This window comes from Rattus norvegicus, chromosome X (assembly GCF_036323735.1).
Source record: "Rattus norvegicus strain BN/NHsdMcwi chromosome X, GRCr8, whole genome shotgun sequence".
Lineage (NCBI taxonomy): Eukaryota > Metazoa > Chordata > Mammalia > Rodentia > Muridae > Rattus > Rattus norvegicus.
The window spans coordinates 109,277,034-109,304,614 of record NC_086039.1 but is presented as its reverse complement, the minus strand read 5'-3'; the positions used below and the strand labels follow the sequence as shown (position 1 = coordinate 109,304,614).

Genomic DNA, 27,581 nt, shown 5'->3' with positions numbered 1-27,581 from the left:
ACCCAATAAAAGAGAACGTGGGGAATAGCCTTGAACTCATACAGGAAAAGACTTTATGAACTAAACACCATTAGCCCAGACCCTAAGATCGACAACTAACAAATGAGACCTCATGAAACTGAAAAAAAAATCCGCACAGTATAGGACACTGTGATTTGGACAAAGTGGCAGCCTACAGAATGGGATTTTTTTTTTACCAACTACACATCTGATATATAAAGAACTCAAAAAACTAGGTATCAAGAAAACAAATAACCCAATTAACAAAATGGGAACGGGTCTAAACAGAGAATTCTCAAAAGAGGAAACTCAAATGGCTGAGAAACTTTTAAAGAAATGTTCAACATCTTTAGCCATCAAAAAACGCAAATCAAAGTCCTTTGGGAGTTCATGTTACACCTGTCTGAATGGCTAAGATCAACAACACAAGCTCATGCTGGCAAGGCTATGGAGTAATAGCAACATTCCTCCATTGCTGGTAGGAGTGCAAACTCAAATGGCCACTATAAAAATCAGTGTGACATTTCCTCAAGAAGATGGAAATCAATCTACCTCAAGATCCAGCTATATCACTTTTGAGCATATATCTACAGATGCTTCATTGTACCACAGAGACCTTTGCTCAACCACGTTCATTGCTGCTATATTTATAATACCCAGAAACTGGAAACAACCTGCATATCTCTCAACAGAAAAATGGATAAAGAAAATGTGCTATTTTTAAACAATGGAATATTACTTAGGTGTTATTAAAAAATGGCATCATGAAATTTGCAAGAAAAATGAATGGAACTAGAAAATCATATGATATGTGTTCCTTTATATGCAGATATTAACTGTGAAGACAATGATAACCATGCTACAATCAATAGAACCACAGATGGTAGGGGCTGGAAGGAAGAGATCTTGTTAGAAAAGGGAGTAGAATAGATAGTTATGGAGTGATGGGGAGCTCTAAAATGGGAAGATCAAGTGGGGAGGGGAAGGAAGAGGAGGAGGGAGGGGGAATACAAGGAAGGACAGCTAAAACTGTCAGAGGTAGTAGTAGTATGGAAATCTAATACAGCAGAAAATTCCTAAAATATATGCATATAAAAAGACAATCCAAATGAAATCTCCAAATCATGGGGGAAACAGAATCCCAACTGTATATCTCTTACCATATGCAGTTATTCTTTATGTAGTTAATACAAGTATAGGGTAGATTTTGGAATCCCATCCTCAGTATACTGTAGAATTAATTTCTCTCATCCCTAATTTTAATAACGGTTCTTAAATGTTTTAACCTCCCTTTTAGCCTACCACCCACCAGAGGTAGTGGGAAAGAAAGGTTATTAGGATACAGGGAGAAATGAACCTGTTTAGAAATAGTTCTTTGAGGAGATTCCAACCTTGTTGGGAAATCAGCAGTCTGGTTCAAATGAATCAGCATTGGCAGCTCGATCAATTTGCAAACACTTCACAGACATACCAGCAGTCCAGTTTGGTAGTGTCAGGATAGCAAACATGAATGATCAGGTGGCACTACATAGCAGTGACAGCCAGAGTCAGCAGGAGGGTTTAGGACCAGCAGGGATACCAGGAAAAGTTCTTTGTTGCACCTCTCTCAGTGAAGTGAAGATCAGCGAAGATGCCAGACCAAGAAGCATTGCAAAGTTAGCTGTGCGGGCAAGCCTCTCTCACAGTCTATTGAGTCCTATTCATACTCGCTCCAAATATCATGAGCACTGCACAGGTCTTGCCTCACCATGTGTCTTTCCTTAGCACACAAGTCTGTCTTAACAATCTCCACTTGTCTCTATCAGCTAGACATCTTTCTGCCAATCAGCCTGAATCTACAGAAGTGTCGAGAAGCTGCCAGAGCACCACCAGAAGTTCTTTTGGTGCATTTCTCTCTATGGAGTCTCAATAAATGGAGCTCAGCTATGCAATGTAAGGTGAACCAATACATGTGTGTCGTTAGGGAAGAATCCTTCATCACATGTCCTTTCACATGCTTGCTTTAGCAAAGCATCCTTTCACCTTTGTCTGCTTCAGCAAAATGTTCGTTCTAGAGTCTGCTTTAGTCTTTCACCTGTCTGCTTCAAGAAAGCCCCCCTTCGCATGTTTGCCTCAGCAAAACACCATTAAACTGACTTTCCAGGGAACCCTTAAAGTTTCCACTTCACTGTCCCCTGAATGCAACCGAGAGCTAAGTGAGAGCAAAGTGCTGAGATCTATATATTGGAGCTGCATAATCAAGGGAAACCAGAATTCAGCCTAGTGGTCTCTATTTTCAGACCTAAACTACATTAAAATACTTAATTGTAGTGAGGAGGAAGCTATAGAAATCATGTCATCATCTGGACCTGGGCTCCAAATTCTCAGTCCTTTGTGTAGCCAAGCACAGATGGCAGGGAGGCAACTCTAGAAGCAGAGCAGTCCACTTACTACCACTAAGGGCTCAGGGTTATCAGCCTCTGCTGTTACCCTCAGGGTAATGGCTATGTACCAGATGCACCTTTCAAATCTGAGACCTCTACTGCCTAAATGTCTCAGTGTGTCCATGTCTGACCCTCCATGCTCCATATTTGTCTCTTGGTGACCATCACCTATCTAGACTCCTAAGTACCCAGAAAGTGCACATTTTCCTATAATCACACCAATGACCAATGTGAGTGTGGTTAACTGTCTGAAATAGATGAGAGAGAGAGAGAGAGAGAGAGAGAGAGAGAGAGAGAGAGAGGAAGAAGAAGGAGGAGGAGGAGGAGGGGAGGGAGGGAGGGAGGGAAGAGACAGAAGATAGATAGATAGATAGATAGATAGATAGATAGATAGATAGATAGATAGATAGATAGATACTATACAGTTTTTGCTTTTGAATGCATTTGCATGTTTGTGTTTGCATGCATCCTTGTGTATCACAGCACATGTATGGAGGTGAGAAGACATCTTCCAGGGAGGCATTTTTTTTTCTACCATGTGGATCTCCAAGATCAAACTAAACTTTTCAGGCTTGGTAAGCACCGTCACCCACTGAGCTGTCTCAGCAACTCTATAAACACACATTCCATCTTCTCTTGTTTCCTGGCTTTGGCACACGCTGCTCCCTGTGAGTACCTACAGTCCCTCCTCTTTCTGCTGTCATTTCTTCATCTGTATAACTCCTATTCAATATTGTTTCTCCTCACACAGGTGCTCAAATATTTCATCCTCATATTTCTTGATTCTCCATATCTTATTTCACATTAGGCTAAATTGTGTATACTTTCTATGTTCCTATAGCACATTCTCTATTTTTCTTATAGTATTTTTGCCAATGGATTATTATCTATTATTTTCTAATCTTTTTCCTGTTCAGGGCATCCCTTGAGGGCATAGTTTATGTCTTAAGCATCTCTATTTTTAAGCATCTATCATAGTAGTGAGCACCAAGTAATTTATTAAACAAATTAAAAAATTAATCTCATCCGTAAAGAATAAGGAATTACCTTTTACCACAACCATTCTGTTTCCTGAAATGCCATTTTCTTCACAGACAAATTGGTCTGCCACCTCCTCCATTGTCTTGTGTCAGAGATCTCTTCCCAGTATTTGAAACCAACCAGTATCTGAGAGTTGCAATTCAAGATAAATTACCCTGGAAGGTTCTGGAAAGAAGCTTCTGTGTGAAAGATTAAAATAGCAAGCTGTATATTGCAGACATTGACAGAAAGGACAGTGTGATAATTTGTTGCTGCTTTACTCATATCATTCTTGTCCAATTTGTTTGGGGGGCAGGGTATGAACAAGGCAATGATGTCATTCTTCTGCTCTCTAAAGCTTGTACAGGTGCCTTAGCTCTTCTGCTTCCTGTGGGGTGTTAGCTTCCATTCTTGGCATCAATTAGTGGCCCACTGAGCTTGAGTTTAGTGAAACCAAATCAGAAGCCAAGCTTTGCAATCTCTGTGAAAGTTTAAAAGATCCAGACTGCAAGTTACAGAAGGCTAAATTAAATTTCAATTGTTGGTTACCATTATGCAATGATTTTTAATATAAAATTTAATATAGGTGCTATTTCTGTGATCACAGTGCATTCACAGAATCACAGGAGGAAACAATAATAGTGCAGTCTCTTAAAATGTCCCTATGTAACATGATTCACAAGGGAATTTTTATTTCAAGTATAAATATCAATGAAAATAACGCACATTTATTAAATAATTACTTTCTACTAATTATTGTGGTAAATGCTCTGAATGTCTGATTTCCTTTAGTCTGCACAACAGCTCAGAGGTCTAGATCATTATTTCTCTGTTGGCAGAAAAGGAAATGGAAAGCTGACACCATTAGGCTAAATACATAGCAAACAAGACATAATTCTAAATCCAAATATATCTGACATTAAGGTCCATGGTATTTGTGCTAGGTAGAGTTTTATGTCAAAAGGAGGAAACCTCAACTGAGAAAAATGCCTCCATAGATCCAGCTGTAAGGAATTTTCTTACTTAATGATTGATGGGGAGGGCCCAGCCCATTGTGGGTGATGCCATCTGGGCTGATGATCATCCTGGGCTCTATAAGAAGGCAAAATGAGCAAGCCATGGGGATCAAACCAGTAAGCGGCACCCCTCCATAGCCTGTGTATCAGCTCCTCCCTCCAGGTTCCCGCCCTGTGTGAGTGAGTTCCTGGAACCTTTCTCTCAGCAAGTTGCTTTAAGTCATAGTGTCTCGTTGCAGCAATAGAAACCCTAAAACACTTGGTTTAAGGATTTTAGTTTTAGTCCCTTCATCAAATTTTATTTATATATTTTTCTTCCTTCCTTTGCCTCATATTCTTTGTTTTTCTATTTACTTTCTTTTATTTAACCTTTCTTCATTTTTCCCTTTCCAGCCTTCTTATTTAATTCACTTATCATCATTACTCTTTTATTTAATTTCTAGCTTTATAACTTACTGAGGTGGTTTGAGGGAAAATGCCTCCTATGGGCTCATCTTCTCACAAGCTTAGTTCTGAGCAGGAGGAGGGGGTGTGTCCTTGTTGGAGAAAGTGTGTGACTGGGAGTGGTTTGAGGTTTGAAAGTCCACACCAGGCCCAGGCTCTCTCTTTGCCTGCTGCCTGTGGACAAGGATGTAAAGTTCTCAGATATTCTTCCAGAGCAATGCCTGGCTGCTTTCAATCCTCTGAAATGGTAAGCAAGTCCCTAGTTAAATGTCTTCTTTTTCTTTTAAGAGTTGCCTTGGTCACGATGTTTCTTTACTATAACAGTACCATAACTAAGACTCATTACATAACATACTTACTACATAATATACAGTACATAACTACATTTTTTTTTACCATTTCTTTGTATATAGTGGTAGTGGTATAGCAGTTGGTTTTAATTAATTTAATTGTATTTCTATATCTGGATTGGTTTAGTATTGTTGCATTTATATTCATTTTCTACTCTGTAACTGGTCCTGGGAATGGAGCCTTCAAGAAAACCGTGCTCATTAAGAAGCTCCCCGAATAAAACCAGAAGAAATACCAGTTCTAACACCTGTGCAAATCCCAACTCAGAAACACAAATACCCTGAAACAACAAGGCAACATGACTCCTCCAAATGATTACAACTTCTCAACTACTGAATCTAAACACTGGAAGGGTTGGAATGTCAGCCAAACATTTAGAAGCCTCATCACAAAGAAAAAAAATGATCAATGAAAAATGGCTCAAGCAAATGGATAAACGAAGTAAGGAAAATCAATTCAGGAACTGGCCAGGAAATTTATCAAGGAAATTGAAATTTAGAAAAAGTGGGAAAAAAAACTACTGGAAATGAAATACTCAGTATGCACCCCCCCCAAACGAACCCGCTGTGAATAGCATCACTAGTACAAGACCTATGAATAGCATCACTAGTACAAGAACTAGTACAAGACAAGTTCAGAGAAAAGTATCAGAGACTGGGGCTGGAAAGATGATGTAGAGTTTAAGAGAATTTGCTGCTATTCCAGGGGACCCACACACACCAGCACCCACATGGTGGCAACCCACCAGCTGTAATAACAGTTTTGGAGAATATAGGATCGTTTTCTGGTCTCTGCCAGCATGGCACAAGACATACATGTAGGCAAACCACCCACACACACAATATTTTTAATTAAAAATAAAATAAATAAAAGTTTAATTAAACAAAAGCAAGTAAAGGAGTCAGCACATACCTCTCAATAATAATCCTAAATGTAAATGCCTTAATTCTTCAGATAAAAATCACAAACTATTTGAATAAATTAAAAAAATCAAGATCCAGGTGTTAATTGTCTATAAGCAACAGAGCTTGTTAGTAAAGAAAGGTTAAAGCAAAAGGATGAAAAAGCATGTATAAATGTAGCAAGTTGAAGCTAAAAACAAGCAAGGGTAACTGTAGTTCTAACAAAACAGTCTTTAAGGAAAACTTAGGCAAGACAAATATGATTGTTAAATATTATAATGAGGGGTAAACATCAATTTCATAAAACACTACTTCATGGAAGAAAAGACAGGTTTGGGTACAATAATAGTGGGTGATTCAATACCCATTATCATTAATAGACCAATACTCTTTACCTTTTTTTTTTTTTTTTTTTTTAAGTGTAAATTTTTCATTTTATTCAAAGTTGGTACAGAAGTTCTAACATTTCCATAAAATAATTACTATACTTCAGATACAGGACAAAATACCACAGAAAGGAACGGACTTTGCAAGAAATATATTCATCTTAAATTTTCAAATACTTCTGAAGGCTAATGCGGCTATACATGTTTTTATATCCCATTCTTTTCACTTTCTTTATTTTTTTTTATTTATTTTTTTTTAATTTTTCTTTTTTTTTTTTATTAACTTGAGTATTTCTTATATACATTTCAAGTGTTATTCCCTTCCCCGGTTTCCGGACAAACATCACCCTCCCCCCTCCCCTTCCTTATGGGTGTTCCCCTCCCAAACCTCCCCCCATTGCCACCCTCCCCGCATAGTCTAGTTCACTGGGGGTTCAGTCTTAGCAGGACCCAGGGCTTCCCCTTCCACTGGTGCTCTTACTAGGATATTCATTCCTACCTATGGGGACAGAGTCCAGGGTCAGTCCATGTATAGTCTTTAGGTAGTGGCTTAGTCCCTGGAAGCTCTGGTTGCTTGACATTGTTGTACTTTTGGGGTCTCGAGCACCTTCAAGCTCTTCCAGTTCTTTCTCTGATTCCTTCAACGGGGGTCCTATTCTCAGTTCAGTGGTTTGCTGCTGGCATTCGCCTCTGTATTTGCTGTATTCTGGCTGTGTCTCTCAGGAGCGATCTACATCCGGCTCCTGTCGGTCTGCACTTCTTTGCTTCATCCATCTTGTCTAATTGGGTGGCTGTATATGTATGGGCCACCTGTGGGGCAGGCTCTGAATGGGTGTTCCTTCAGTCTCTGTTTTAATCTTTGCCTCTCCCTTCCCTGCCAAGGGTATTCTTTTTCCTCATTTAAAGAAGGAGTGAAGCATTCACATTTTGATCATCCGTCTTGAGTTTCCTTTGTTCTAGGGATCTAGGGTAATTCAAGCATTTGGGCTAATAGCCACTTATCAATGAATGTATACCATGTATGTCTTTCTGTGAGTGGGTTAGCTCACTCAGGATGATATTTTCCAGTTCCAACCATTTGCCTACGAATTTCATAAACTCGTTGTTTTTGATAGCTGAGTAATATTCCATTGTGTAGATGTACCACATTTTCTGTATCCATTCCTCTGTTGAAGGGCATCTGGGTTCTTTCCAGTTTCTGGCTATTATAAATAAGGCTGCGATGAACATAGTGGAGCACGTGTCTCTTTTATATGTTGAGGCATCTTTTGGGTATATGCCCAAGAGAGGTATGGCTGGATCCTCAGGCAGTTCAATGTCCAATTTTCTGAGGAACCTCCAGACTGATTTCCAGAATGGTTTTACCAGTCTGCAATCCCACCAACAATGGAGGAGTGTTCCTCTTTCTCCACATCCTCGCCAGCATCTGCTGTCACCTGAGTTTTTGATCTTAGCCTTTCTCACTGGTGTGAGGTGAAATCTCAGGGTTGTTTTGATTTGCATTTCCCTTATGACTAAAGATGTTGAACATTTCTTTAGGTGTTTCTCAGCCATTCGGCATTCCTCAGCTGTGAATTCTTTGTTTAGCTCTGAACCCCATTTTTTAATAGGGTTATTTGTTTCCCTGCGGTCTAACTTCTTGAGTTCTTTGTATATTTTGGATATAAGGCCTCTATCTGTTATAGGATTGGTAAAGATCTTTTCCCAATCTGTTGGTTGCCGTTTTGTCCTAACCACAGTGTCCTTTGCCTTACAGAAGCTTTGCAGTTTTATGAGATCCCATTTGTCGATTCTTGATCTTAGAGCATAAGCCATTGGTGTTTTGTTCAGGAAATTTTTTCCAGTGCCCATGTGTTCCAGATGCTTCCCTAGTTTTTCTTCTATTAGTTTGAGTGTGTCTGGTTTGATGTGGAGGTCCTTGATCCACTTGGACTTAAGTTTTGTACAGGGTGATAAGCATGGATCGATCTGCATTCTTCTACATGTTGCCCTCCAGTTGAACCAGCACCATTTGCTGAAAATGCTATCTTTTTTCCATTGGATGGTTTTGGCTCCTTTGTCAAAAATCAAGTGACCATAGGTGTGTGGGTTCATTTCTGGGTCTTCAATTCTATTCCATTGGTCTATCTGTCTGTCTCTGTACCAATACCATGCAGTTTTTATCACTATTGCTCTGTAATACTGCTTGAGTTCAGGGATAGTGATTCCCCCTGAAGTCCTCTTATTGTTGAGGATAGCTTTAGCTATCCTGGGTTTTTTGTTATTCCAGATGAATTTGCAAATTGTTCTGTCTAACTCTTTGAAGAATTGGATTGGTATTTTGATGGGGATTGCATTGAATCTGTAGATTGCTTTTGGTAAAATGGCCATTTTTGCTATATTAATCCTGCCAATCCATGAGCATGGGAGATCTTTCCATCTTCTGAGGTCTTCTTCAATTTCTTTCCTCAGTGTCTTGAAGTTCTTATTGTACAGATCTTTTACTTGCTTGGTTGAAGTCACACCGAGGTACTTTATATTGTTTGGGTCTATTATGAAGGGTGTCGTTTCCCTAATTTCTTTCTCGGCTTGTTTCTCTTTTGTATAGAGGAAGGCAACTGATTTATTTGAGTTAATTTTATACCCAGCCACTTTGCTGAAGTTGTTTATCAGCTTTAGTAGTTCTCTGGTGGAACTTTTGGGATCACTTAAATATACTATCATGTCGTCTGCAAATAGTGATATTTTGACCTCTTCTTTTCCGATCTGTATCCCCTTGATCTCCTTTTGTTGTCTGATTGCTCTGGCTAGAACTTCAAGAACTATATTGAATAAGTAGGGAGAGAGTGGGCAGCCTTGTCTAGTCCCTGATTTTAGTGGGATTGCTTCAAGTTTCTCTCCATTTAGTTTAATGTTAGCAACTGGTTTGCTGTATATGGCTTTTACTATGTTTAGGTATGGGCCTTGAATACCTATTCTTTCAGGACTTTTATCATGAAGGGGTGTTGAATTTTGTCAAATGCTTTCTCAGCATCTAATGAAATGATCATGTGGTTCTGTTCTTTCAGTTTGTTTATATGATGGATCACGTTGATGGTTTTCCTTATATTAAACCATCCCTGCATGCCTGGGATGAAGCCTACTTGATCATGGTGGATGATTGTTTTGATGTGCTCTTGAATTCGGTTTGCCAGAATTTTATTGAGTATTTTTGCGTCGATATTCATAAGGGAAATTGGTCTGAAGTTCTCTTTCTTTGTTGGGTCTTTGTGTGGTTTAGGTATAAGAGTAATTGTGGCTTCATAGAAGGAATTCGGTAGGGCTCCATCTGTTTCAATTTTGTGGAATAATTTGGATAATATTGGTATAAGGTCTTCTATGAAGGTTTGATAGAATTCTGCACTAAACCCGTCTGGACCTGGGCTCTTTTTGGTTGGGAGACCTTTAATGACTGCTTCTATTTCCTTAGGAGTTATGGGGTTGTTTAACTGGTTTATCTGTTCCTGATTTAACTTCGATACCTGGTATCTGTCTAGGAAATTGTCCATTTCCTGAAGATTTTCAAGTTTTGTTGAATATAGGTTTTTATAGTAAGATCTGATGATTTTTTGAATTTCCTCTGAATCTGTAGTTATGTCTCCCTTTTCATTTCTGATTTTGTTAATTTGGACGCACTCTCTGTGTCCTCTCTTTAGTCTGGCTAAGGGTTTATCTATCTTGTTGATTTTCTCAAAGAACCAACTTTTGGTTCTGTTGATTCTTTCTATGGTCCTTTTTGTTTCTACTTGGTTGATTTCAGCTCTGAGTTTGATTATTTCCTGCCTTCTACTCCTCCTGGGTGTATTTGCTTCTTTTTGTTCTAGAGCTTTTAGGTGTGCTGTCAAGCTGCTGACATATGCTCTTTCCTGTTTCTTTCTGCAGGCACTCAGCGCTATGAGTTTTCCTCTTAGCACAGCTTTCATTGTGTCCCATAAGTTTGGGTATGTTGTACCTTCATTTTCATTAAATTCTAAAAAGTTTTTAATTTCTTTCTTTATTTCTTCCTTGACCAGGTTATCATTGAGTAGAGCATTGTTCAATTTCCACGTATATGTGGGCATTCTTCCCTTATTGTTATTGAAGACCAGTTTTAGGCCGTGGTGGTCCGATAGCACGCATGGGATTATTTCTATCTTTCTGTACCTGTTGAGGCCCGTTTTTTGACCAATTATATGGTCAATTTTGGAGAAAGTACCATGAGGAGCTGAGAAGAAGGTATATCCTTTTGCTTTAGGATAGAATGTTCTATAAATATCCGTTAAGTCCATTTGGCTCATGACTTCTCTTAGTCTGTCTACATCTCTGTTTAATTTCTGTTTCCATGATCTGTCCATTGATGAGAGTGGGGTGTTGAAATCTCCCACTATTATTGTGTGAGGTACAATGTGTGTTTTGAGCTTTAGTAAGGTTTCTTTTACATATGTAGGTGCCCTTGTATTTGGGGCATAGATATTTAGGATTGAGAGTTCATCTTGGTGGATTTTTCCTTTGATGAATATGAAGTGTCCTTCCTTATCTTTTTTGATGACTTTTAGTTGAAAATTGATTTTATTTGATATTAGAATGGCTACTCCAGCTTGCTTCTTCTGACCATTTGCTTGGAAAATTGTTTTCCAGCCTTTCACTCTGAGGTAGTGTCTGTCTTTGTCTCTGAGGTGTGTTTCCTGTAGGCAGCAGAATACAGGGTCCTCGTTGCGTATCCAGTTTGTTAATCTATGTCTTTTTATTGGGGAGTTGAGGCCATTGATATTGAGAGATATTAAGGAATAGTGATTATTGCTTCCCGTTATATTCATATTTGGAAGTGAGGTTATGATTGTGTGCTTTCATTCTCTTTGTTTTGTTGCCAAGATGATTAGTTTCTTGCTTCTAGGGTATAGCTTGCCTCCTTATGTTGGGCTTTACCCTTTATTATCCTTTGTAGTGCTGGATTTGTAGAAAGATATTGTGTAAATTTGGTTTTGTCATGGAATATCTTGGTTTCTCCATCTATGTTAATTGAGAGTTTTGCAGGATACAGTAACCTGGGCTGGCATTTGTGTTCTCTTAGGGTCTGTATGACATCTGTCCAGGATCTTCTGGCCTTCATAGTTTCTGGCGAAAAGTCTGGTGTGATTCTGATAGGTCTGCCTTTATATGTTACTTGACCTTTTTCCCTTACTGCTTTTAATATTCTTTCTTTATTTTGTGCGTTTGGTGTTTTGACAATTATGTGACGGGAGGTATTTCTTTTCTGGTCCAATCTATTTGGAGTTCTGTAGGCTTCTTGTATGCCTATGGGTATCTCTTTTTTTAGGTTAGGGAAGTTTTCTTCTATGATTTTGTTGAAGATATTTACTGGTCCTTTGAGCTGGCAGTCTTCACTCTCTTCTATACCTATTATCCTTAGGTTTGATCTTCTCATTGAGTCCTGGATTTCCTGTATGTTTTGGACCAGTAGCTTTTTCCGCTTTACATTATCTTTGACAGTTGAGTCAATGATTTCTATGGAATCTTCTGCTCCCGAGATTCTCTCTTCCATCTCTTGAATTCTGTTGGTGAATCTTGTATCTACAGCTCCTTGTCTTTTCTTTTGATTTTCTATGTCCAGGGTTGTTTCCATGTGTTCTTTCTTGATTGCTTCTATTTCCATTTTTAATTCCTTCAACTGTTTGATTGTGTTTTCCTGGAATTCTTTCAGGGATTTTTGCGATTCCTCTCTGTAGGCTTCTACTTGTTCTCTAAGGGAGTTCTTTATGTCTTTCTTGAAGTCCTCCAGCATCATGATCAAATATGATTTTGAAACTAGGTCTTGCTTTTCTGGTGTGTTTGGATATTCTGTGTTTGCTTTGGTGGGAGAATTGGGCTCCGATGATGCCATGTAGCCTTGGTTTCTGTTGCTTGGGTTCCTGTGCTTGCCTCTCGCCATCAGATTATCTCTAGTGTTACTTTGTTCTGCTATTTCTGACAGTGGCTAGACTGTCCTATAACCTGTGTGTCAGGAGTGCTGTAGACCTGTTTTCCTGTTTTCTTTCAGCCAGTTATGGGGACAGAGTGTTCTGCTTTCGGGCGTGTAGTTTTTCCTCTCTACAGGTCTTCAGCTGTTCCTGTGGGCCTGTGTCTTGAGTTCACCAGGCAGGTTTCTTGCAGGGGAAAAATTGGTCCTACCTGTGGTTCCAAGGCTCAAGTTTGCTCGTGGGGTACTGCCTAAGTCCTCTCCGCTGTGGCAGCAACCGGGAAAATCTGTGCCGCTCCTTCCGGGAGCCTCCGTGCACCAGGGTTTCAGATGACGTTTGGTGTTTTCCTCTGGCGCCTGGATGTGCACAGAGTGCAGTCTCTTCTGGTTTCCCAGGCGTGTCCGCCTCTCTGAAGGTTCAGCTCTCCCTCCCACGGGATTTGGGTGCAGAGAACTGTTTATCCCTTCTGTTTCCTTCAGGTTCCGGCAGTGTCTCAGGCGCAGGGGTCCTGCCGCTCCCGGGCCCTCCCCTACGGGAACCCAGAGGCCTTATACAGTTGCCTCTTGGGCCAGGGATGTGGGCAGGGGTGGGCAGTGTTGGTGGTCTCCTCTGCTCTGCAGCCTCAGGAGTGCCCACCTGATCAGGCGGTGAGGTCTCTCTCCCACGGGGTTTGGGAGCAGGGAGCTGCTGCGGTCCGGGATCCGCCGGTGTGGGACTTCCGGTAAACACAGGAAGTGCCCGGCCTTAGAGGAATTTTGCCTCTGTGTGTCCTGAGTTCACCAGGCAGGTTTCTTGCAGGGGAAAAATTGGTCCTACCTGCAGTTCCAAGGCTCAAGTTTGCTCGTGGGGTACTGCCTAAGTCCTCTCCGCTGTGGCAGCAACCGGGAAGATCTGCGCCGCTCTTTCCAGGAGCCTCCGTGCACCAGGGTTCCAGATGGCGTTTGGTGTTTTCCTCTGGCGCCTGGATGTGCACAGAGTGCAGTCTCTTCTGGTTTCCCAGGCGTGTCCGCCTCTCTGAAGGTTCAGCTCTCCCTCCCACGGGATTTGGGTGCAGAGAACTGTTTATCCGGTCTGTTTCCTTCAGGTTCCGGCAGTGTCTCTACTCTTTACCTTTAACAGACTACTCAAGATAAAAAAAAATTCACAGTGAAACCACAGATGACAGAGATTTAACCAAGATATATAGGACACTCTTTGCAACAGCTTTGACATGCTTCTCAGCAGCAAATGGGACCTCTAAAAAGAATACAATCTACAACACAATCTACAACGCAAAAATTATTTTTTTAATTTCTCAGGTCATAATGGAATCAAATTTCAACTCAATAGCAAGAGAAACTATAGAAAATATATAAATATATGCATAATAAGCAACACTCTGGAATGATCACTGAAAATGCAATTAGAATTTTTAGAATACAATAGAAGAAGCTGTAAGAGGGGAGTTTGTAATTATGAGTACTTACATAAAGAAATTAGAAAGACTATGCTATCCCTGTGGTAAGAATCAACTACCATACAAACAGAAATCACATGATTATTTTAACATATTGTTTAAAAGGATTTTCGACAAGCTTGATAAAAGCCCTGAGAAATTAGGAATAAAAGGAAAATATCCCAACATACTATAATGTTAGGCTAAGAAAGAGAAAAACAAGAAAGCATTTCCTCTAAAATCAAGAAAGAGACAGGGTTGTCTATTTTTCTCCATTGTTATTCATTTATTCCTTTAATTTTTATCCAGAGAATTTAGACAAGAGAAATAAATAAAGGGACTACAAATAGAAAGGGAAGAAGTCAAATTATCCTTATTTCCAAGTAATATGATCCCATACTTTAAAGTCCACCGGGATAGATAATATTGTGAACTTGACAGGACCCACAATTACGTAGGAGACAAATTTCTGCATATGTCACCGAAGGAATTTAGATTTGGTTAATAGAGGTAGGAAGATACAACATAATGTGTGTGGCATTGTTCCATGTACTGGGATCCTGCGGGGACAGTGAGCTAAGCATCAACATTCATTTATTTCTGTTTTCTTACTGTCTCACACTCTGGTCACCATAATGTATTTATTTACCATGATGGACTATACTTTGAATCATAAGCCAACATAAACCATTCTGTTCTTACATTGCTTTTGTTACAGCAGTAAGAAAAATAACCGTTATATTCATGAATATTAAAAGTTATTGGATCTGCCTGCCCCTAAAGGCATTGCTGGTGTGGCTGCTGGGTCACATGTACATCAGTAGGCAGCAGAGAGGAGAGAGGCTGTCTTCCCTCAGTGTTCTGACCTGTGAACATCTGGATGATTAGCCTAATATTCCCTGACAAAAGGGGACCTGAGCCAACAGGGAGCTAGCTTAAGATGACCACCGGTCAGGCACTGCACACATTGGGCAGGGAGACCATGCCTGGGATGATCCCTTGCCAGTGCCATAATGTGCATAGCACTCCAAGACCACTTCTGAGATGACTCAGACATTCAGAGGACCCCATATGCCACCAAGAGAAACAAATACTTAGTGTAAAAATGGAAGAAAAAGAAAAAAAGAAGGATGTGGGTACAATGAAGAGAGCAAAACCGGAGACTCCAGGGTAGTGAGGGGCAGGTTGACGTGAATAGTTGGTGATGCCACCTGGGATCATATGTTTCTGGTCTTGGCTGCCACCCAGGGACAGGTTAATGTCTGAGGGCTGTGCAGAACTGGCCCTACCCCTCATCTGGGCATCCTGGGAGAGCTGAGCCTAGCAGCATGAAAAGCAAGAGAGCTGACCCCATCCCTCACCAACTGCAGTAGTGAGGTGACTGTACCCTGCACATTGAGGGAGTTGTAGGTGAACCGGTCCCCAAGGAAAGCAGCACAGGAGAGCTGGCCTTGCCACTGATCTCCTGTGTGGTGGCATAGATTTGGGAGAGATAACCTCCTTGCCCCTCACCACTTGTAGCAGGTAAGAGACCTGGCTCTGGGGTCATAAGAACAGGAGAGCTGCCCTTGCCCCTCACCAGCTGCACCACTCAGGAGAGTGGGTCCTGCACCTACCTAGGCACCACAGTTGAGCTGACCCTGGTAGTGGGGGCATGAGTTAGCTGGGTCCCAAGGGCAGGAGCATGAGAAAGCTGACCCCACAAGCTCTCTGCTTTGTACTGATATGGGGGAGGGAGAGCTGGCCTCTGACCCTTATCCCTTGTCACCTATGGCAGGTGGGAAAGCTGGCCCTGGAGTTACAGGAGCAGGAACTAGCCTTGCACCTCACCAACTGTTATACTCAAGAGAGGTCACTTCACCTGGCCAGCAGGGTATAGCTGGCCCTGGTTGTGTAGAATGCCAGTAAACTGTTCCCAGTGGTGTGAGTGTGGGAGAACTGATGGACTGACCAGCTCAAATACCCCTCAGGCCTAGACGAAGGACTTTCAATTGGCCCACTCCAATATCTACCCCATCAATGAACTGCTGGATTGCATGAAGGGGCCAGGCCTACAGATCCAATACTACAGTATCTCCATGACACAGCGCAACAACAGGATATTCATGAGTGCCAGTGAGATTCCAATATAGATAGAGTAGCAGAAGCCAGAGGCCTTGTACCATACTCATTGCAATGAACATTTGCACACAAAAAAGTGTGGACTAAAGGGTATGCTGTGGGACACACTGTGACATACTACAGCCTCCACGATGAGATTTTTTTCTCTGTGGGGAAGGAGGTTGCAGTGGTGAAGGGTGGGTAAGAGGGGAGGGGAGATGAGTGGGATTGGGATGTGTGATTGAAATTCAAAAAGAACCAATAAAAAGTTTAAAAAATATATTGGACCTGGTAATCAACTGCAGTCAAATAAAATGATACAAAAAGCAAAATGTAAAAATTAGTTTCCAGATAATAATGAACATACTGAGAAAGAAATCAAGAGAAACAATTCAATTCACAACATCCAAAAAGAAAGAAGGGTGTCTAGCTAGGAACAAAAGTAACCAAGGTGTTTTTTCAAAAGGTTAAAATAAAAACTGAAGAACTTGAAGGAGATATTAGAAGAAATGAACATTGACTTGCAGAATTAATACTATGAAAATGGTTAATTACCAAAAGTGATCTACAGAGTCAATGCAAGCCCCATTAAAATTCTAATCGTCTTTCTCAGGGAGACAGAAAACACAATGGTTTATTATGGCAGCACAAAAGACTCCAGATCGACAAACCAATTCTGAGCAGAAAGAGCAGTGCCGGAGGAATCGTAGTACCGGATTTCAAATGAGAGTGCAGAGCCATACGATCAAACCCAGAATGTTGCTAGCACAAGAGAAGGCACATAGACCAATGGAATTAAAAAATAAGGCACAATTTAAATGCACATAGCCACCTGGTTTTCAAATATCTCCAGCAGATAATGAAGAAAAGACAGTCTCTTCAGCAAATGGTACTGGAAAATCTGGATGTCCACATGTAGCAAAATGAAAAAAAAATCAGTATCTCTTATCCTTCATGAAAACTGATGCAAGTGTCTAGGGCTGACCCTGTGACACAGCTATCTATCCACACTCCAATCCTGCCCAGAGAGAGCAGGTCTCCTAGGAGTGCTGACACACTTAAGATCACAAGGACAGGTTGTGCAGCAGAGACTGAAAGAAAGGCCATCCAGAGACTGCCACACATGGAGATCCATCCCATATACAGACACCAAACCCAGTCACTATTGCTGATGCCAAGAAGTGCTTGCTGACAGAAGCCTGATATGCCTGTCTCCTGAGAGGCTCTGCCAGAGCCTTACTGATACAGATGAGGATGCTTGCAGCTAACCATTGGACTGAGCACTGGGACTCCAATGGAAGAGTTAGAGAAAGGACTGAAGAAGCTGAAGGGGTTTGTAACCCCATAGAGAGAACAACAGTATCAACCAAACAGACCCACCCCCAACCCAGAGCTCCCAAGGAGTAAACCACCAACCAGTGAGTACACATGGAGTGACCCATGATGTCTAGCAGTATATGTAGCAGAGGATGGCACTGTCCAGCATCAATGGGAAAAAAAGCCCTTGGTCTGTGAAGGCTCATTTCCCCAGTGTAGGATAATGCCAGGGCATTGAGGAGGGAGTGGGTGGGTGAGAGGGGGAGTATCCTCATAGAAGCAGGGTGAGGGAGGAGGGATAGGGGGGTTGTGGAGGGGAGACTGGGAAAGGGGATAACATTTGAAATGTAAATAAATAAAATAACCAATATTTTTAAATAAGAAAACTGATCCAAAACTGGATCATCAAGACCTGAATTTAAGACTTCAAAACTTTGAACCTTCTAGAAGAAAACAGAAGAAACACTTCAAGTTATAGACATAGGCAAAGACTTCCTGAAGAGCATTCCAGTAGTCCTGGATATAAGAGCACAGACAGAAAAATAGCCCTACAGGAGATCAGAATGCATATTCAGAGCAAATGAGACAACACAGTATAGAAAAGCAAGAAAAGATTTAACATATTTATATGTCTGACTATAGTTATGATATATAATATATTATAATCTCAGACTGTCAAACACCAAAAATGGCATCTGATCAACAAATAATCAAGTTCTTAAAGTAAGAAAAAAATAGATATGAGGAAAAACTTTTGATACCCTTAGCCTTCAGTGAAATAAGAATCAAAGCTATACTGAGATATTAGAGAATGTGGAGACAGTAACAACACAACCTTAGTGTAAACAACTATAGAAATTAGTATAGAGGTTCCTTAAAACCCTAAAAATAGAAATATCTTCTATTATATCTGATACTGAAGTTAGCATACAACAGAGATACCTGCACATTCATATTTATTAAGGCACTGCTTACTATGGCTAAGTCTTAGAGTTAGGCTAGATGTCCACCAACAAAAAGTGCATAAGGAAATATATATTATATTATAATATGATACATATAAATATATAATATATTTTATATATTATAATATTATATATTTTATATAGGATAGATATAATGAAGTTGTATTCATCCATAAGGAAAAATAAAATTGTGGGCTAAGGAGATGGCTCAGTGTAAGTACTTGCTGTACAAGCATTAGGACTTGAATTCTAATCCCTAGCACCCATGGAAAAAGCCAAAGGTGGCACCATGTCTCCATAATCCCAGTGCTGAGGGCTCAAAACATGCAAAACACAGGAGCTCTCTGGCCAGCCAATGTACACAAAATCTCCAGTTCTAGGTTCAATAAGAGACCACATCAAAAAAAAAAGTTAGAGATAGGAAAACAGAACTGAGGGTAAAAGGCATTTGCTTTCAAGCATGACCTGAGCTTGATACCTAGGATCCACATAGTAGAAGAAACCCATTCCTGCAAGATGTCCTCTGACTTCTACATATGTACTGTAACACATGTATATGAATAAATAAATAGATGTAATTAAAAAATAAAGTAGAGAAATGATTGCAAAAGATATCTCTTAACTGCTGAGCCATCTCTCCAGCCTACAAAAGATCTCAATATCAATGTCTGGCTTCCAAATGTGACAGCAGAGGGAAGGATATTTACATATATATATTCATACATATATAGCATACACAAAAACTTCATTAAAAATAGGAAAAAAATCTTGTTGATTTTAAGAAAATGGATAAACTTGAGGCCGTGTTGTTGAGGAAATGAGCCATAGTTAAAACACCAGTGTTAAAGTTTTGTCTTATGCAAAATGTATCACACACACACACACACACATGTCGTATCATTTACTTGTTATATGATTTATCATATTTATCATATATTATATGATATGACAAAGTAGAAGGGGTACTATACTATCTGAGGTGAAGTGGGGGCAGTAAGAGGGACAAGAGAGGATAATGGGGCCATGGCTATGAGCAAAGTACAAAATATACACGTGAAAATGTCAGAACAAAAAAAACTATCTTTTTATATAATGAATATATATTGATAATTTTAAAAAATATTTACAATTATCTAATATTATCAGGAAAATTATCTTTTCTTCTGTTTGGGGAAATATAATACATCTTCTCATCAACTTAAAATAATTTCTGCGTGTGTGACTGTAGGCATGTACTTGCCGAGGCTGTGTGTCTGTAGGTCAGACTGTAACCTCCGGTACCCCTCCTCATGTACATCTTGAGACAGTATCTCTTGTTTTGCTGTTAACAAAGCCAGGTTTCTGAGTCACCCGTCTCTGCCTTTCTTCTACCCTCAGGGGCACTGGGATTACAGATGCCACCTACCATATCTGGCTTTTGTAGGTTCTGCGGATTTAAAACTCTGGTTCTCCATCTGTGTGGCAATTGCTGTTTTTCCACTGACCCTTGTCTCTAGCCTCTAAACATTTTCATAACAACAAAAATCTCATTTAGAAAATGCTCTAGCTAAGGTTGGTAGGGCACATATTTAACCTAGCATTTTAGAGGCAGAAGCAGGATAATTTCTGTGAATTTGAGGCCATCCTGGCAAAGGCTACACAGTAAGATCTCTCTCTCTCTCTCTCTCTCTCTCTCTCTCTCTCTCTCTCTCTCTCTCTCTCTCTCTCTCTGTCACACACACACACACACACACACACACACACACACACACACACACCATACCACCTGATACTCCTATTGCTCAAAGAAAATTACAACTAAAATATCATACAGTCATATGATACTCCAGATTTTTCTTTGTTCTGTTGTTAAGACAGGGTTCCTCTCCCCACTGCCTCTGCACCCCCCACCCCCTTGGAGCTGAGGACCAAACCCTGGCGCTCTACCGCTGAGCTAAACCCCAATCACACGACAGGTTTGCTTACTGCACAGGAAGACCAACAGCCTGGACCTAGCCCCTACACCCCAATGTAACAGATGTGCAGCTTGGTCTTCATTGTTTGTCCAAAACAACTAGAGCAAGGGCTAGCTATCTCCGAAGCTGTTACCCGTCTGTGGGATATGTTCTTCTAGCTGGGCTGCTTTGTCTGGCCTCAGCAGAAGAGGAAGTACCTAGCCTCACGGAGACTTGATGTGCAAGGAGGGGGGCCCCCAGGGGGCCCACCCTCCCAGGGGAGAAGGTGAGGAGGAGGAGGGATTGTGGGAGGGAATAATCGGGAGGGGGAGACTGAGATCAGGAGGTAAAGTGAATTTTAAAAGAAATTCCTCATCGCATAATAGACCTCGCTGTTTGGTTCCCCAGATTCCAGAGATGTTGGATGCGTAAACTTGTATTCACTGCAAATTACTCAGTCTATGCTTCTTTAATAAAAACGGAATGTTAACCAAGAAAAAAAAAATACAGGGTTCCTCTACAAAGACTCAACAGTGCTAGAACTCCTTCTATAGACCGGCTAGACTCTAGCCTCGAACTCTTGAGACCCACCTGCCTCTGCCTCCCGAATGTAAGGACTAAAGGTGTGCACCACTGTGCCTGGCTAATATTAGAGGTTTTTAATACATGCATATCTATTTTCTTTATAACAAATGAAACCAAAGAGAGAAGTTTTAATTCATTTCCCCTAACTACCCCTTTAAGCCCACCTCCCCCAAATAATAAATGTATGGCATTTATACTCTCCTACTCTGGTCGACCTGTCTGTTTATCTCTCTATGTTTATGGGCATTTTATCTGCATGTACGGCTGTACCAGGACACAGGATCCCATAGGACTATACAGTAAGACGTTTGTAAACCTCCAGACAAGTACTAGGAATTGAACTCGGAACCTCCGCTTGAACTCAAAACCTCAGCAGGAGCAACCAGTGTTCCTAACTACGGAGCCTTCTCTTCAACCTCCTCATTGTGCATTCTAACAGACATATAAGTACTTCTGAAGTCGGGGTAGGATTGCTACCTGCCTAATCTCGGAGAGCTTTAGTAGAATGGGAGAAATGAAAGAGACCTGATTACAAACTACCACGTGGAGGAGAGACACTGACTGTGGCGGCCATGTGGAGGTTGGAGGTGCTTTGTTCAGGGTAAAGAAATGACCACCGATTACTACGGTGGACTACGCAGATAGAGCGTCCCTGAGACAGCGCCCTCTTCCTGGGGGTAGTGCCAGAAAACCCTGTGTGGGTGCCATTTGAGTTCCTGAACATTCCATCCATACAAATGGCGTTGAGGGCATGGGATAAACCATTGCACAATGGTGGGTATGGCTTGAAACTTGCTTAGATCGTTAATTCTTTTTTAGGGTTTTTTTCTGTTTCACTGTTTCTTTCTGTCTTCAATGGGTTTCAATACTACCAACAAATAGTTATCTCTCTTTTTTTTTCCTGGTAATTAATTGCCCCTCCCTCCACCCCACACCCTCTCATACATGCATCCCCCTGCCAGTCTTGTAAGTTGGAACAGTCCAAAAGCAAAAGTCGCGAGATTTTCAACGAGACTTTGCCCTCCCACGTCCTTTTCCTTTTTTTGGGTGCTGTCGCAGGTGCAAGGCAAGTGGTCTTCTGTCTCTCTCGCCCTTGTTTTGCAGACTGGTCTTATAATAGGTACGTTCGGCTCATACTTTCTCAGGCCACTAGCTCTCAGAGAGGTGAGGGCTGGTTTGGCTTTTGTTTTGTTTGTTTTTTGGGGGGAAAGAGGGCGTGTGTTCCAAAGATTCATAGATTAAAGTGGTTGGAAAGTCACAGGGGAAGGGCAAGCTAAGGAACTGATGGGAGGGTGAAGTCCCCCTTTAGGGTGCTAACAAAGACCCACAACAGGTTCTCTTCTTCCAGGGCCAGCAAAGCCCCTAAGGCACTCAGCCACCATGAATCCCGATGATTCCACTAGTGGGTTCCGGCATGCCAAGGTGGTAATGTTCATCAATGAGCAAATGTCCAAGAACTCCAAAGGCCCCGAGTTCTACCTTGAGAACCTGTCCCTGTCCTGGGAGGTGGTGGAAGAAAAGCTCAAAGTCCTCCTGGAGAGTAGCGAGGTACCTCGCGAAGTTCAGGAAGCCTGTGCCTGGGGCAGTCTGGCCTTGGGTATTCGCTTTGCTTTTAAACAAGCCCAGTTGCAGGGGCGCAGAGTGCAGTGGCTGCATGACTTCGCCAGCCTGCACAGGTCGGCAGCACAAGGCTTGACATCAGATCTGAAGAAGCTCACCGAGCAGCAAGAAATGGAACGCAAGGAGGCAGCCTACCAGCTCCAGTTGGCCCACACCAAACTAGCAGAGGTGCAGAGAGATCGCGACTTGATGAGACTGAAGCTACTACATGCAGTAAGATTACCTCCTAACCCAATGTTAGCCCCACCCCTTTCCACCCCTATACCCATACCCCATTCCAGGAATATGTTTCAACTCTGCTCACTTCTCCCCAGGAGCTGAGGGCTGTTCCCGTTGCACAGATGCCAATCATGACTAGTGCCCCTGCTGTTGCTGTTTCTCCTGCTGCTGCTGTTGCTGCCGCCGCAGCTGCGGCTGCGGCTGCGGCTGTAGCCGCGGCCGCGGCTGCGGCTACAGGGGCACAGACAGGGCCAGAGATACAAAATGCAGGAGAGAAAGAAGCGGTGACAGCTAGTCGTACGGCAGAGTGTATACCAGAAAAGGAGATGGATGGGGTTATAGCCATGGCTGCCCCTAGGGCATCCACAGTAGCACTGGAAGGAAGCACCCCGGAGCAGCTTTCGCCTGTGGAAAAGAAAACTTATCCCCTGGAAGTGGAGGGGCAGGAGGAGGGGGGAGGCAAATCTATGGAAACACCCAAAAGTTCTGCCTCTAAGCAAATGGGTCTCAGGTCCTCAGCCTCCGCACAACCGGTTAATATCCAACTCCCTGTCTCCTTTACATATTCATATGAAAGCCCCTTCCCAGTCACACCCACCCCATCCCCACCACCAAGCACAGTCACAGAACCTCAGATGCCGCCCTACTTCATGGCCACTGACATGAATATGTCCGAAACCGAGGGCCCAACTGTGTACCTCCAAGATCCCCCTAAAGACAGTTATGAGAGCAGACCCTTGCAGCAGAGAAAAACATTTTGCATACCTGGGGATTGGGATTGCCCTTGGTGTAAATCTGTGAATCTTTCGAAGAAGGATTCTTGCTTCCGTTGTGGGAGGCAAGGCTGGCTATCCAACTCTCAGTGAGGTTTTTTTTTTTTTAAAGTAGTACAGAATAGAAATCTCCCAAATGGGAAGTTAATTTTCAGAGGTAGGAAAAGGAAAATGGGAGGGGGGTTCATGGGAATGGGAGGGAAGTAATGGGATAGGTACAGTTGGTATGGGAGGGGCAAGTTTTGATAATTTCTTTTGTATTCCAGATTGTTTGCATTCGATACCCTTGAACTGCTTCAATGCGGGGGGGGGGGTGTTTGGGTGTGCATATGTATACCCCTCCTGGTACAGCTAAATATGCAATACCCCACCCTTTTCACAAACCTAGACTTTAAAAGATAGAGCTATAGTGGTTATTCAACCCATTCTGAGACAAAAAATTTCAGGCTGGTGGACCTAAACAGAGAATCAGCTGACTGATAGAGTCAGTGGATCACTGGAAGCAGCCCATTCCTGGTCCTGGCTAAGGTAGGGAACAGAATCGGCTGTTTTCCAGACATTTTTAGACTAATCCTAGTAGGAGACTCCAGGGAGCTGACAGACACAAGGAGACACAAAGGAATTGATCAACTGGCTTCAGAGAACTCAGCTACGTTTTATACCTCTGCAGCTGTGTTACATAAAGTTCCCTTTTTACCTAGGCCACTTCTTTGTAATTTCAGAAGTTTTGAGCAACTAGATCATTCTCATATCAGCTAACTTTTCTTTTATATCTTGATTTTTTTATTTTTTTTAAACAAGGGCTCATATGGCCCAGATTGGCCTCAAATTCATCATGTGGCTGTTGCCAGATCCTCCTGCCTCCACTCCCTAAGTGTTGGAATTGACAGGGGAGTTGAACAAGTGGAGAGCAAACAGTGGCGACTCCTTTCTGCCAAGGCCCCGAGAATAAACTGGATAGGACACTTAGGTTCAGTGGGATTCTATTGGCAGAAATAGCTCAAACCTAGGGTGACTGTTCCCATGAGTGAACGGCATAGGAGGCTTGAAATTTGACAGAGTAATATCACAAGAAATTAAATGAGACCTGGGATAAATTAACCTCAGGTTTATGGTTGACTCAAATTAACATGACAGAAATTTGCCACCCCTATGAGAATCCTGAGAGACTACAGAGGATGCCAGCACCAGGTACAAGCAAGGACGTCCACGAGTATCCAGCCTCTTAACAGGACTCTTCCCCAGCCCCAGTGGGCAGAACAGATCTGAACAGGAAACTTATGCCAGCTGCTCCAAGGTGAGGCAGCTACTGAAAGTGCACAGAGAGTTTGCCAGTCCACACGGGCCAAAGCATAGTGCTAGCTGGTGGCATTCTCTCTTCCAACATGACATTATGCTAAATGGAGGAGAACGTGGATTTGAAAGACTCAGTATATTCAGAAAGGAAAGTGGAACAGAACTCTCTCAGTGGGAGGGGAGTGGTGGAGGAAGGCGGGAGTGGTGGGGGTAAAGGATAGGTGGGTGGATCAGTCTGTTTCTTTCCCTTTATGGCTATAAAGTGAGTTGAGAGGAACTGTATATGTGTTTTAGTCCTCAGGTAGAAGGAAGAAGGACTGTATCTGGACTGGACTGAGACACAAGTGGAAGAGCCCCGACTATCTCCCAGAGACTATGAACCTGGAGAACGTGAAGCTGTTGTGGCCCATGGGACACCTGTAGGAGCAGAAATGTGACTTTGGATTGTCTGTCATTGGTGAGGGTACAGTTACCTCCAGGATTGCAGACTAGATCCCTAGCCTGCAATTTTGTGAACACCCTTTGTGCTTGGTTATCTCCATCTACTGCAGGGCTTCCTACCCTCACTTCGCGTGACATCTGGATTTGGAGAGTTCTTTGCTGTGGCATAGGAGGTCCTGTGTACTGTAGGGAGTTCAGCAGATTCCTAACCTCTACCCACAATATCTCTGTCTGTGTGACCCACTCCTACCCCTTCAGTTGTGACAATCAAAACTGAAAACTGCCGCTGCATACTGCCACGTGTCCACTAGGGGGCAAAAACAACCAGAGTTGGGAACAACTGAGTTGACAGTTGAAGGGTTTAGCAGTGCTGATAAAGTACACTATCATAGAGGCTGAAGCTGGCTAAAAAAGGTTCATCAGGTCTAGTGTTTACTTTGGAAAACTCAGGGTGGTAGAAAAGTAGAAACCAAACTGCCAGGGCTGAGGAGTGAGGGGGACCTCTACCCTCTGCAACACTGGTTTCGACCTTTAATGTTTCAAGTGGTGGTGACCCCCAACCATAAAATTATTTTCATTGGCAGTTCATAACTACAATTTTCCTACTATGATAAATTATAATGTAAAATGTCTGTATCTTCCAAAGGTGACCCCTGTGAAAGGGTTTTTGACCTCCATATAGGTCACAACCCACAGGTTGAGAACAACTGCTTTACAAGGACTCTAGGCTTCGAAGGGAAGGGAGTAAAGGGAGAGCCATTTTTAAGAAAGGGTTATTCTGTCAGCCAACATTCTTGGCAAAATATATTGGATACAATTTCTAACTAGCATCTAAACTCTGATAAAGGCAGTACGAGTTAAGGTTAGTAACTTTTGGAGCAATTTCCTCGAAGATAAAACAATCCAGCCTGCAGGAAAGCTCCTGAAGACTTATTAGGAGAAACTTGAGCCATTGAAGGAGATATACAGAGAAAGCTTTAAATGGGAGAAAAAGAGGAAAATAGTCTTGTATAAGGCGTAGGAGGAATAGCCAATGGTAATAGAAGAAAAACAACACTATGAAAGGGACCATTGTTTCATGTATATGTATGTTATATGTAAATATGTTACAAATTTGTGTCTACAAAGTTTGTATTTCAGTAAGCATTGAAAAGATATGGAAAAGACATTTAGAAAAGAAAATAGGCAGGAAACAGAAGGCAGTGTGGTATCAAGGTATAGAATAGAATACAGGAAAGTTTTTTCTTTATGTACTTCTGTGTTTTGAAAGTAATAAGGTGTTCACAAAATAAAAGTTTTTTACCCGCTTTAGTTTGGAAATGCTATTTCTTTCTCAAGGATAGGAGGAAAAAAGGACAGCAGACAGTGTTATCTGGCAAAGAGGCGACCGTCCAGGGGGTAGCAGCTGACTGTGTGGGTGGGTGTTATGTTGGCAATGCACCTGCAAATGAGTGAGGTCAGGAGTCCCGGGCAGTGAAAGGAGTTCACCTTAAGGTATTAATGAATGTAAGAATTGGACATGGACGGAAAGAACATCCAGGTGCAGGGAGTAAAGGAGGACCAAACTGAAAATAAACTTAGACAATCGGAGTCCGGTGAAAATGGATTGCTCTTCTGAGACCCAAGAAGGGCACCAAACACAAAACTTAAAAAAATTATCACTCTCATTTTAGCAGGAAGATCACATACTAAAGGACAAAAGGCAAGAGGAATGAAAAGAGTTCTCAGATTGATTCATTCCTACCCATTTAGGGCTTGTAGTATCTTCCCTTTTGCTGTTCAACTATAGAATAGATAAACTGAGTCCTGGCTATATTTTTCAGGTTCAATCTTCTAGAAATGTAATGTCTGATTGTGGGGCAATGGCCCATGAAAGGAAGTCTGATCCTCAGTCTAAAGGCTTGAAGCCTCAGACATCCTGAAGGAACAGTAGGAGCTTCACCTGCTCCCAGCACTAGCCGCCTGTCACATAGTCGCAGCCCACCCCCCCATAGATTTGTGGCCATAAGGGCAACACCCCAAGCCCTCCCACATGTAGATGAGGCATCCCTAACATCTCAGACCAAGCCCACAGGTCACATAGGCTCAAGACAGAGATCTCTGTGCTAATTGAGTACCGGGAGGTCTGGAGGGCATTGCCAATAAGCTTTCCTTCCCTGACGCGCCTCCCTGCAAAAGGTATTTAATCTCAGGCTCACCATGAGAAGTGGGGTATGGTTTTATGCATCCAATTTCTGCCATGACAACACTTCAAAAACATGGACACTCTTTTCATCAAGATCAGCTGTGGGGAGCCACAAACAAAACCTTCACCTGCAGAGCCATAGTCTAATCTCCAGTAGAAGGCCTCTCTGCACTCCCAGCCACAACCACCACCAAGCCTGCTGCCCATCAAGCCAA

General features: G+C 42.0%; 1 protein-coding gene and 1 non-coding gene across 4 annotated transcripts; both read left to right on the top strand.

Moving 5' to 3' along the window:
- The first annotated feature begins 4,896 nt into the window (after positions 1 to 4,896).
- On the top strand, positions 4,897 to 26,492 carry Tex13b (testis expressed 13B). Of its 3 annotated transcripts, none has more exons than XR_010061376.1 (4): positions 21,738 to 21,952; positions 22,181 to 22,665; positions 22,767 to 24,741; positions 25,035 to 26,492. XR_010061376.1 is itself a non-coding variant. In XM_008773472.4 (4 exons), exons 1-3 carry the CDS (start codon positions 21,778 to 21,780, stop codon positions 24,711 to 24,713), a joined length of 792 nt encoding a protein of 263 aa, XP_008771694.3. In that variant the 5' UTR covers positions 21,759 to 21,777; the 3' UTR covers positions 24,714 to 24,741; positions 25,035 to 26,492. The 3 variants fall into 3 exon arrangements, 2 of the variants coding, with proteins under 2 accessions (XP_038956191.1, XP_008771694.3); XM_008773472.4 differs by having other exon boundaries at positions 21,759 to 21,952; positions 24,582 to 24,741; XM_039100263.2 differs by lacking the exons at positions 21,738 to 21,952; positions 25,035 to 26,492 and adding an exon at positions 4,897 to 5,150 and having other exon boundaries at positions 22,767 to 24,719.
- On the top strand, positions 14,702 to 14,828 carry LOC120099487 (small nucleolar RNA SNORA17). Its single transcript, XR_005498658.1, has one exon. It is a non-coding gene; the product is annotated as a small nucleolar RNA SNORA17 (small nucleolar RNA).
- Positions 26,493 to 27,581: the final 1,089 nt, after the last annotated feature.